General features: G+C 31.1%; 1 protein-coding gene across 2 annotated transcripts in view; it reads left to right on the forward strand.

Annotated features, from left to right (window-relative positions):
- The window catches only part of LOC107064331 (uncharacterized), a 29,625-nt gene that overhangs the window by 13,280 nt on the left and 3,693 nt on the right, over positions 1–12,652 (forward strand). The window contains exons 2-7 of one of the 2 annotated variants that reach the window (XM_015316944.2): positions 1,520–1,566; positions 6,214–6,344; positions 7,809–8,030; positions 11,098–11,804; positions 11,873–12,075; positions 12,380–12,548. In XM_015316944.2, coding sequence (XP_015172430.2) covers positions 1,530–1,566; positions 6,214–6,344; positions 7,809–8,030; positions 11,098–11,804; positions 11,873–12,075; positions 12,380–12,548 — 1,469 coding nt within the window. In that variant the 5' untranslated portion in view covers positions 1,520–1,529. The remainder of the gene's footprint in view (positions 1–1,519; positions 1,567–6,213; positions 6,345–7,808; positions 8,031–11,097; positions 11,805–11,872; positions 12,076–12,379; positions 12,549–12,652) is intronic. The other variant, XM_089178375.1, reaches the window with a different exon arrangement.

Below are 12,652 nucleotides of genomic sequence, written 5' to 3' on the forward strand. Positions count from 1 at the left end.
GTACAAATGTCAAGACACTTGTCTACGCGTTTATCGTAGGTGCGATGACATTCATTCAATTCTATTTCATACTTTTTTTCTTTTCAATATCACGTATCTCATCAATTTACATGTTTACATAAAGTTTCTCAATAAATTCAATAAAATATAATAATATATATACACATACAATTAAAATATATATCCTATTATTAATAGTATTCCAAAATGTCACGTTGTCGAGAACAAAAAAAACCAAACGAGAAATCAATATTAATTGAATTACAAAATTTTGTTTTTTATTTCAATATATAAATCCCTAATTACAACGTTAGTAAAAAAAAAGTATTTATAAAACCAAAATAGCGCCACTATATATACCTGTCAACAAAAAAAAGATTTATAATCTTTTAATTCGATAAAATTAACTTGTAGAATATCCTGTACACAATATATGTATAATATACAGTATAATATATACATTATTATACATAATAGATATAATATAATAATGACATACTCAAAGCTAATAAAAAAAATCATATTCAAATCACAAGGTAATGAATAAATATGAATTTTGAAACGACCTTTCGCTAATTTAACAATTATACATCGACCATCTGACTACACTAAATCATAATTTAGTGTATTTTTTTGTGATCAAATTACTCGAAGATGATTCAAAATTCTAATTTGTATAAAGAACGAATAATAATTGTGTATGAAGGGGCATCGATGACGATAAAGTCACACCCGATATTACGTGATCATGCATTTATATAACACCTACATTATTCTTGCATTATATAGTTAGCAATGGTGACAGCACAGAGAAAGTTCCTATCTTTAGCCATATGCTCGAACGCTTGCTTCTATGGTACACACGTTCGACGTCGAGAGTGCGCTTCCATTATGTTATCATATCATCTATTCTAATTCATAATTTATACATAAATTATCTACAGTATTACTCGTGGACGTCTCTTCCTCTATTTTCATAATATTTCCGGTTTTTTGGCAGTATTTTATCCTATACAAATAATTACTAGTATAATATATGTATATATAGATTTAATATTTATAATAATATAAAATATGACAAAGAAATGTTACGTCATCGTATATGAGCTTTTTAACTTTATATTTAGAATTTTTTGAAATCTTATTATCAAAGCACTTGATAGATACTTACATTTTTATATTGAAAATAACTTTAGTTAATAATTAAATTTACCACCAATCAATTAAGAACAATTTATATAACTATTCAATAACATTAAGTATGGAAATTAATTTATTGTCCTTTTGATTGATTTGATCCTTTTACTTGACGGCAAAAATATTACAATTTTGATGCATTGAATTTAATATCAAAGTACATAATAAATAATAAGATAATGTATATTATTTTATCAATTTTCTTCACTTTCTGTTTTGTAGAGTTGATCGATTTAAAATATATATGTGCTTTATATTACAATAAATGTATTTATAATCATAGAATAAATAATAATGTGTTTTTCTTTTTTTATTGTTACAGTAGCGACAACATGCGGGAGAAAATATGGCTTCTGCTCGCTTTGTTCGGTAAGTAAAAATCTAACAAAATATTTCCTCTACGAAGTTCTACATCACCATTGAATGCTTCTTTTATTTTTTTTTATTTTTTCCTTAACTCGTATTTATACATTCCTTTAACTCTAACATAAGAGAGTCCTTTCTCCCAGTCTCACAGTATTTTTGGACTCGCCGTATTTGGTGAGGAATGCGAAAACAGTGGATGACCTTCCACCTGAGCATTTTTCAATTCGAAGGGAATAAAAGCTAGTTTACACTAAAGTTGTTTATCCTTCATACAAACACGTTACATGAGTATATATATATGTTAATTTTTTTTTTTTTTTTATTAAGTATTTACCGAAAAAAATCTTAAAACGAGTAGTTTTTTATTTTTCAATACGAATAAACCGATCGACCGAATCGAATCATTCGATTTTAGCATACGAAAGAGATTGCAAGTTAGTAAAGGGGTGTTCAAGTGGAGGAAGGTAAACCTGTTGCGAATGTCAATGTGTTTTGCTTTCTTTGTCATCGTTCCCCCTCGAGAAAGGCACGTATCTTTACGTGGAAATATATATATGTATAGACACCTATATATCTATATAAATGTATACGTATAACTTTAAGTGTCTTCTTCACAGTTATGACGCTTGTTTACGTAAATCCTTAAGATCGATAGAGGAAAGTAGGAAGTACATATGAAATTTAAAATATTCCGCCAACGCTTAATAAATGTTAAAAAATAACGCCATTAAGAATACTTCGATTAAATTTATTTGCTTAAAAATACGAATGTAATAAAAAGAAAAAAATAAATAAATAAATATAGTAACAATGTGAAATTCAGTTCAGTTCATTCGGCAACTTACTAGTAGTTCGCTTCTCACATTCACTGGACCGTTTGAAATCGATCACGTGACACAAACTTTAACATTTAAAATTCTATCTGGTATTTTAACCGGTCAGTAAACATTCGGTTTGAAAAACCCATACATACATATTGAGGTATTATATATATCTAACGTATGCAAGATAATTAATAAAATCTTGATCGAAAGTAACACAAAACGAATTAACCCAGGTTTCACAGCCGTCTAAGTAAAATCATTGTATATTCTGATAATTTATCTAAATGTCGTAATTAATATGACCATAGAAGTAAAATACTTTCGTTCATTAATATCACCTCCAAGTATGAAAACAAAAGTGTTTGGATTAAAACAGTGGTTCACAAAATGGGCGTCCCAAAATATTACATAATTTTATCTCTATTTTCTATTCAATGTAATAAGATGCAAAATCTAATGAATTTGATGGTGAACAATTAAATTATTTAGTATTAACTGTTTACAGAATCTTCTACAAATAAAACATGTTTTATTTATTTTTAACCATTTCCTTAATAAAAAAAAAAAATATTAACAATTTTTCAAAGTGAATTTGTTAGATTCTGACATAAAGCACCTTGAAAAATGTTGAATTCAACAAGGACGTCTAGAATAGAAACAATTTGCGAACCACTGAATTAAAACATTTGGAGAAGTTCTTTAGCAGTTGCCGGAAATAATGAGTGGTATATTGCGATGAACATAAGAATTTTCTTCACGCTATTCCACGCAAGGATTAAAGCATTTCACGAGGATTCCCATATTTGTCTATGCTAGCGAGTCGAGTTTAAAGTAACAGGTTGCTTAGCATTGGGCTAAAAAAAGACCATTATTGTTAGTAGGCCATCTTTTCCCTATGAAAATAAAAAAAAGGTTTTTTTTTACTTCACAAAAATGTTTCTATATGTTCTTTCAAAAATCATTTTGACATCTTTTCAACGAATTTACTTATATTTGATTTTTCTCTATTATTTTTCGATATATTATCTCTTGATATTATAATGATTATATTTGATAACATTAATAAGTTGTAATTGATGTAAAAGCAGCGCATATTCATGCTTTCGTATCTTCCTAATTGTTAATTATAGAAGTAATAGTAAGTATGGAAGTAAGTAACTCTTCATGTTTTATATAACCCCATAAAAAAGAAATCTAAGACAAACAAGTTCAACCGTAGTTGTTAATGTACAGGATCACCTCCAATCCATTTATCTAAAAATATCCTTTTAAAAATCATATGGGTATTACTGTCGAACGGTATTGAAACTTCATTATGCCAAAATCATATATTTATAAAATTATAAAATCTTACACTTTGTACACAGTTAGAAGTATATACTTGTAAACACAATCAAAATATTTAAGAAATACTTGTTTCTGAAAGTATTTTTTGAAACAATTTTAATTTTTCATCCACTGATACTATCCGCAACAACATAAAGTATTTAAATAAATGTTTAGAAGTTATCTAAATATCGCAAAATAAATGTGGTTACAATATCACTTTCCATTCAAAAATATATAGAGGATCCTTTTTTTACCTTTCTTAAAAGTAATCTTTAAAAAAAAGTGTACTATACTCTAAAAGATTAACCATTTAATAATTGCAAAAATTAAATCTACGTTTTATTATTTTTTCAAAAGGACACTTTGTAACACATTATTGGAACCACCCTGTAAATTTGTTTATTTTATATTGTCTTTTATATTATCGAAGGGCTCATCGTATGTTAACGAGAAAGATAAATCTTAGTGAACACGCCCACGCTATGAAAATGTCAGGTCATTCCCATTCAATGACAGAAATCGACTGGCTTCTTGTGGTTAGCAAAAGATAATCAGATGAGGCAATTTGTTTACGCGCATTTGCCGATAGACTCTTTCTTTCGTCACGGAAAAAGCTTTTATATTCTTGTTGGTAACATTCGTTGGTTATTCCCACTTACATATATATGAATAAAGCAATAACACAATCACGCCCACGTTCACATTTCCCACAATCGGAATGCGTCCACGTTCCCATAATTTATTTTTATGCGACGTGCAGTATGTTACCGTTTGTTATCGATCCCTGTTTGGAAAAGTATAGTCCCGTTATAAGGTGCTGCACACAAACCATCGATTGGCTTCGACTTCGTGTATTTTCAACATCGAGGACAGCCTCTCTCTTTCTCTTTCTCTTTTTTTCTTTCTTTCTCTTTTATTCGTAATGGTATCGTTAGCACGTACGCGAACTAACGATAAAAGCTAGCTACCTTAAGAACCTTAGATATCTCAAATCATTATTGTTTTCTTTCATATCATTTCTGATCTTTGACGAGATCTTCATCGAAAGTCATAAAGCCGACTAAAAGGATCATTCTGATCAAAAATAAAAATATATACGTGAATTTATTCGTCAATGGTAACAACGAGTTATAGTTTGAAATTCTTTTGGAGTCTTATTATTACAAGTTTAACCAATAGAAAAGAAATTTACAAGAGATAACATCTTTTGAAACAAAAATGACTACATTTAATGTAATAGTTTTGAAAAACTCTCTGCGACTCGTAAAGGATTTCTCTAATTTTACTGATAAGTCAATAAAACGAAAAATTCGAGTACAATCTTATTCTACATGATCACCATTATATGTTCATATTTATTTAAAAAGATGTTTTTGAATTTTAAATAATCTTTCAAGTATCAAAATATTTTTTTTTATATTTTTCAATGTTTCTCATTTGTATGTACTATCACTATAATTTAAGCTTTTTTATAGCAAATGAATAGTATGTCTAAATTATTATCTTTTATTCTGATTCTAATTGCAAGTATTAGTCCCTAGTATGAAGTTTCTCTGTCACTCTTATTGACAGTAACAATTTACCTTCCATTAAAACTTTCCATTTAAAACAAATTAAAATTTATTTATGACACCAAATTAACTCCTACATCTAACAACAACTCGATGTTATAATAAAATATTAAATAATTAATGTAAACACAAATTGTCAAAAGAATTGATTATAAAAACAAATCTTGTTAGAAAATTTCATATTCAAACTGTACAACGTGCAAATTCATTTAATTGATATAATAAAACAAATGAATATATTACATAAATCGAATGAAAACTTTCAATTGTACATTATGTTTGAACAATTATCCGAATGATATTTTTTCACGATGAAAAATAAGATGAAAAATAATTTATCATTGATGGATAGATAACCAAAATGGTTTAACGATTATCGATGTAGACCAAAAGGAAACGATCGATTGATATCCTTGATCCGTTTGAAAACAATTACCCAACCGAATGCGCTCGCTCCTCGACTGAAAATTGCAACATTTATGTTAGAGTTCTCACTGCGCTTCTCTCTTTCTCTCTTTTCCCATCCGCACGTCGCGCTCGTCCGTGTTTTGCAACGCCGACGCTTCTCCACGATTTTCGCAATCGGAGGATGCGTAGTGGCCTTTGAAGTGCTGCTGCTTCTTTTTTCTTTTTCTTTTATTTTCTTTTCGTTTTTTTTTTCTTTTTTTTTACTACTTCTCCCGAAGCAAACGGGGCTCATCGAGGTCATTACGAGTGATCTAACACAAACACACACACACCGTAGTGTACTTTTTCCATACTACGAATGAACGAGAACGCCATTGGTAGTCCTCAGAGAGAAAAGATAAAGATAATTATTCACTCCTACGACAAAGTTGACAGGCAATTGGAGAAGAACACGAGTAACATAAAAGTTCTTCTTTGATTGATGTCATGATCAATGAAAAGTTTCATTCAAATTCCAGGAATCTTATTGATCAATGCGGTCACGGATGGGATGAAGGCTACGAGACCGAAATTTAAAATCGCCACGACTTCAACAACAACCACTACCGAGGAATCACGGATCGAGGAAAATGAGAACGAAGATACCGTGGTAAATAGATATTCAATCTTACAACTGATATTTTTAAAACGTCTTCTTTTTAGATTTATCGATTCGAAACATAAAATTCTATATACAATTTTATATTCATATTTCATATACAGCATATTCTAAAAGTCATTTTATAAAAAGAAAAAGAAAAACAATGTTAACTCTTTGCACTCGAGGGCTCCGCTACAGAGACAATAAAAAAAAAATAAAAACTGAAACAAATTCAATTCAGTCTACAACATATAAACTATGATTTTTCTTTTAACTATGAATATGTCATTAATTTATAATACGTGAGTATGATTTTTTTTCTATTGAAATTGCATTGTAAGTTGTCGGTAATATGTAAAATGAAAAATATAACTTCAAGTGCAAAGGGTTAATAACCAATATTATAAAATCACAACAGTATAGAAAAATAATAACATCATTCTAAATATCTGTCTAAAAAAAGAAGAATTTCTAATTTTAGCAAAACTTTTAAAAATAATACACCTGGTTCTATTGAATTGTAAATATTCCGATAGAGAATATAATTTATAGTATCCTAATTATATACATCTGTCAAAAAGAAATCAAATTGAACGTGTAGGCGAAATTGAAAAGGTAAAAAATGACCTTGTCAATAGATTTCTATTCGTTTCATTGTTCGAAAGATATAAAAGTATATAATACTTTGACGACTAGTACGCTCGATACAAAATGAAAGGTGAGCACAGGGACGAACAAGTATGGCAGTAGCATTATATCATGTTCCAGTCTTACTACGTGCCGCATTATAGTGGTAAGACAATCGTTTATCTTCGATATATATACTTACGACACTATCTCGATCCATTCTATAGTCACGAAACGATCTTTATATTTAGAGATGTGTATCTAATATCATACATGACGTTAAAACTATCATTTAGAGCAGATTGCTTGATGATACGATGAAACATCGTGATTGCTATTATTATTATTATTATCATCACCGTAATCATCATCATAATTATCATCACAATCATCAGCATCATCGATAGATTACAATTTCGAAACGAAAAGGTCAAACACGATCACATTTCCATAACTTCCATTTCCTAAACTTTACTACATACAATCTAACATTTTTAACTCGTTAATTAATATAGACAAATGATCAAATTATAACATCGATGATTAGACACGAATAAAATAAAAGTTCTCGTGAAAGATACTACAGGTTCACCTTAGCACGTTAACCGAGAATGTGAGGTCATCCTTACAATTACGAATGCTCATCACCGAGTGTCTTTCTATCTATGTACTCAAGTACTTACATACCTGGATACCGTAAAAGTGCGTTCGGAGTAATCGGGAAAATTGTTTGAGAAAGTTCGCGATCGAGATTCACTCGAAAATAGACTCATCAAACTGAATATTGTGATATTCTTCAATGATTCTAAAATTATTCAAAAATCATATGTTATTTTTTTTTCTTAGACAACCTCAGTAACAAACTCATCGGAAGGAAACGCAACAACCGGGCACACGTTAACAGGAATTCCTCAAATTGATTATATTTGGGATCCAAATTTGCCGCGTGAATTGAACGGCTACAATCTGAGCGATTATCCATTCTACAACAGTATTCCAGAGGACATTGACTTCAAGTGCGACGGCTTGCACGATGGATTTTATGCGAGCGTACCTCACAAGTGTCAGGTAAGAATAATAATCGAACTCCAGAGTATTAGACTCCGAACATTTGAATGGTAAAGTTCAAGTAAAAGCGCACATCCTGCAAATCCAGACGTAATAACTACTACGAAGTACCCGCGACGATGCTTTTAAAAGAAATATTCTTACGATATCAACCTTGTAGCATGATTTAATGATGCAAATAAAAAAGAGAAGATTTTATATTATGCACATATATACATATACATGTAGGTAGATATTATACAATTAAATTTCAAGGACATTTCGATTCATGTTTTCACTTAATTACATTTTTTTTCAATTAACACGTGCCGTGTTGTATATACCATTTTCGATAGATACTTGTACCTTGTTTCTTCCCCAAGGAAATTTTTATTAATAACAGATAAAGTACGGGATAGTAATTGTAGGCCCCACACTTCAACTACCAATAAAATTGTAATATGTGCATTTTATAATTTTAAAAATTGCTTTAAAAATAAATAAATAGTTAGTTCAAAAAATAAAACTAACAAAAATATATTACTTGAACATATTCACAAAAACTCTGTACAGTGTACCGTTATTGGTAGGCGTGGTCTGGTAATGACACCAGTTTAAAAAACAGGCTCAGCACGAAACGTGTTTAAAAAGTAATGAAATTGTTCGGGCAAAATTCCAAATAGGACTGCATAATATAAAATCTAACTCAATATTTTTAAATTTAATTGCTCACTAATTATAGACTTTTACGTACAAATATAAAAAAAAAAGCTCGGTATTTATTATAAACTAGAAACAACGAAAAAGATAGTACACGAAATGTTAAAAAATATTTTTCCTCGACGATCATTGAGACCATAACAATTAATCGTTAATCTTCCTGTGAAAGGATTTCCAGCTGGGTTCTTTTTATAAAAAGGGAGAAGGGATAACGGCGAATAGGAACGTAAATCAGAAAGGATATTTTCGTGGTCCGCTAAGTCTTTTATCCCTGACCGTTTCGTGCTAAGCGAATCTTAAGATTGTGAAAGCTATTGCAAAGTAGCTTCCTTCCGTCTGAACTTATCGATCGACTTGCTCGTAAGTCAGGAGCGGATATGCCATTGTTATGCAAATATCGGTAAGAAAATTCGTTACGTTCGCTTCTACGAGTCGGTCAGCGTAAAGGAAAAAAGAAAGAAAACAAGAACAAAAACAAACAAATTTCTTGTTCGCTTTCCCTTTAAATCTCAATAGAAATTTAAAAAGCATCTACAGCATAATATATCTCGAATAGTTTTTAAAAAATATTAAAACTATTTCACAAAATAATAGATCATTTATCTAGAATCTTAAATCTTGAATTCGACAATATATTATTATATTATATTATTATATTATTCGATAATATATTATTTTTGAATTTAATCATTGAGAATTGAGAAATGAATTTAAGAATTAAACGGCATCTTAATTATCATCTCTAATTGCAAATATCTAAAAAGTTATTGAGTAGTGACTCCTATAACCATATATATTCGTGAATAGGGAAGCAAAATCTATTATCCTACAAAATTTGAACAAAATCCGTGAAGGCAAGACCTTGCACTCCCCTTGTCAGACACAACCTTGCTTCTATTAGAAATACCGAAAGCATCTATTTAAAATATTGAAAAATTATAATTTATTCTGAAAAAAATAATCATACAGTGAGTATTTATAAACCGTATTTTACAAAATCCTGACCAAATAAATAAAAATGTAAATATGTATGTCTGTATACGTATAAATTTATATACTTACGTGTATATCAATTTATATAATTAGCATTAAACAGGTTTGTCCGTTATATTAAAATTAACAATAAGAACAATAGCATTCTTCATATATAAATAAAAGAAGTTCAGTTAATGATAGTAAAAGCGAGAAAATATCAGAATAAAAAAATAAAAGAAAGAAATAGAAAGAGATAGTGGAATGGACGTGCTCTGAATGATTCCAGATGATTCCGTCAGATAATTTACGTTGACTGTATGCGCGATAGACAATCGTGCATCCTGCTCATACGCAGAGAGACAAGTTCCATCTGCGTGCAATAGCGTGCACACACGAAAAGCCTCGCACAAACGAAACGAAACGATCATTCACATACACACATTATACTATAATACACAGTGTGAAAGCTACACAGTGGCAACGTTGGTGACCTAGCTGAGGTTCGCTAAAAAGTGTGTTAAAACTGTCAAATGTATGCTGCAACATAATCAACTAGAAATAATAAAAGAAAAAATATAAATGAAAATAAAATAATTACATTTTAAAATTTTGTACATGCTTATATATACATATATAAATCGGTAGTGACGTATCGCTTTCCAAATCGAAGGAGAAACGCACTCAAAAATTCTCGAAAGTTTTAACGCCAATCCAGCTCCGCGTTTCCGTCACTTTCACTCATCGATGGATATATTATTTCGCAATTAGCGATAAAACAAGTCCCAAGTGCTACCCTATTATGAATAATAACTCTATGATCCCAATGAAAAAAGACTACTCGGCTAAGGAAGGATTTAAAAGCATCGGATTGTAATTGTAAGATAAATATCGTTCTTCGTGGCCATCCTTACGAAGGTAACCTGCTCGAGTTACTTCGTATTATATTATAGATTATGTTGCGCATCCATGGACGATCTTCATTTTACGAAAAAAATTAAAACAAAAAAAAACATTAATAAAAGAAACGGTTACACTTGAGCAATGGTTTCGACTTACTACATACAGCGGTTAAGAGATTCTGAGCACAACAACATGCGAAGAAATAATCTCGTGGAAGTAGAGCGAAAGAAAGCGTTTCAAAAGTCGAGCATTCGTTTCACAGTTTCCTCAAATCTAAAAGATATTTTATCATTTTTTTTATGACCAAAAAAAATTTTATGTAAAGTGAAATTTAAAAATATTATTCGAAAATTTACAAATGTATTAAATTTATTTCGATATGTCTCAAGTTAGAGTTGATAATTGGTAAAAACAATCATATCAGATAAATATTATAAAGGGTATCAAAGAGAGATTATAGAGAAAACAAAAGAAATTAATTTTTGTTTGACAGGTTTATCATCACTGTTTATACGGCACACGTTATGACTTCCTATGTGCAAATTTCACGGCATTCGACCAGAAAACCTTCATTTGCCATTTCGTGTCCGAGGTCGATTGCGCCAACTCAAAGAAGTACTGGCACAGGAATGATGCCCTTTACAAGGCGACAACTAGCTCAACGACCTCGACGTCGACAACGACTACAACGACTATCGCACCTGTCACAGTGGCTTCCTCGTCGAATGGGCGAACTTCTTCACGCGAACGAGATTTAAGACGAAGAAGACCATATTCAAGAAGGAGACCTTATGAGTATTACGATGAGGATTACTACGATGACGAATACACACGACCACGTGGATACGACAGACGCGATGATTACGAATACGAAGATAGAAAATATAGAAGAGATAGAGACAGAGATGTCAGGGATCGAGATCGTGATTTTCGTGATCGAGATACTACTAGATCCAGGGATACAACCATAAGAGACGAAAGAGATCGAGACGTTCCTCCTAGGGAAAGATATCCAACTAGAAATAACAGAAGAGATCAAACAAGGCAAAGAGATCCACCAGAAGAAGAGACCAGAGGCTTGAAAAATAGAGAACAAGAACAATCTAGATCGCGCGAAATTGAGGACCCAGAATTATTGGATGATCGAAGAATCGATTCGAGGGTTAGAGATAACGACGATAGAAGGTATTCCGATAAAAGGTAAGTTGAAGATTTAAGTAAGTACGATTGACAAATATGTAAGAAAATTTTCTTATCTAATGCCTTAGGTTCAGGGATGATTATGATGATAAAGACTCCGGTGCTCTGCCAGGTCAAGGATCGGTCGGTGTTACCGAAGGACTCGTCAAACCAGCTGCTCCGATCACTTCGGTTTACTCCAGACCAAGGGCTCCTCCTAAAATTCGAAGACCGGTACCATTATCTGAACAAGACCGCTATGCATATAAGTCCACGTCTGCGCAATCTACTGGTAAGCCGGTTCTTCCCGTTCCACTTGATCGATTTATATTTGTTTCTACACCAGTTTAGATAGATTTTCTTAAGATTAACGAGCGTGTTCAACAGAAAAGTTTTTCTTTTTCCGTTGTTTGTTTATCTATATGGTTTTTTGTTAATACAAAAAGTTGTATTTGATCTTTTTGTAATTTGTTCCAATCGATATGGTGGGCGGTAATCAAGTGAGTACTAAATACAAAACAACTCGGGTAAAATCTCTCTCATTTGATGAAATTATTTTCTCAAATCTTATTTAAATAATTTGATTTATATTTCAGAAGAACCACGAAGACGACCGGTGGATCTTGAAGACGATTATTACGATGACGAGCTAGAAGATGTCAGACCAATGAGACGACCAATCAGACGTAGACCGAGTTATAGAGAAAGAGATAGAGATCGTGATTTCTACGATGTCAGAGACAGAGAACGAGATCGACCCTTCAGGTAAGGTAACGTACACAACACAGATACAGTTCTATCTACTCATTGACGTTAACTCGTTAATCCGCATTACTCGTTTCAACACTAATGACGTACTTACAATTGGT

This window comes from Polistes dominula, unplaced genomic scaffold, assembly GCF_049000335.1.
Source record: "Polistes dominula isolate Pdom_NZ unplaced genomic scaffold, Pdom_raw_medaka contig_77, whole genome shotgun sequence".
Lineage (NCBI taxonomy): Eukaryota > Metazoa > Arthropoda > Insecta > Hymenoptera > Vespidae > Polistes > Polistes dominula.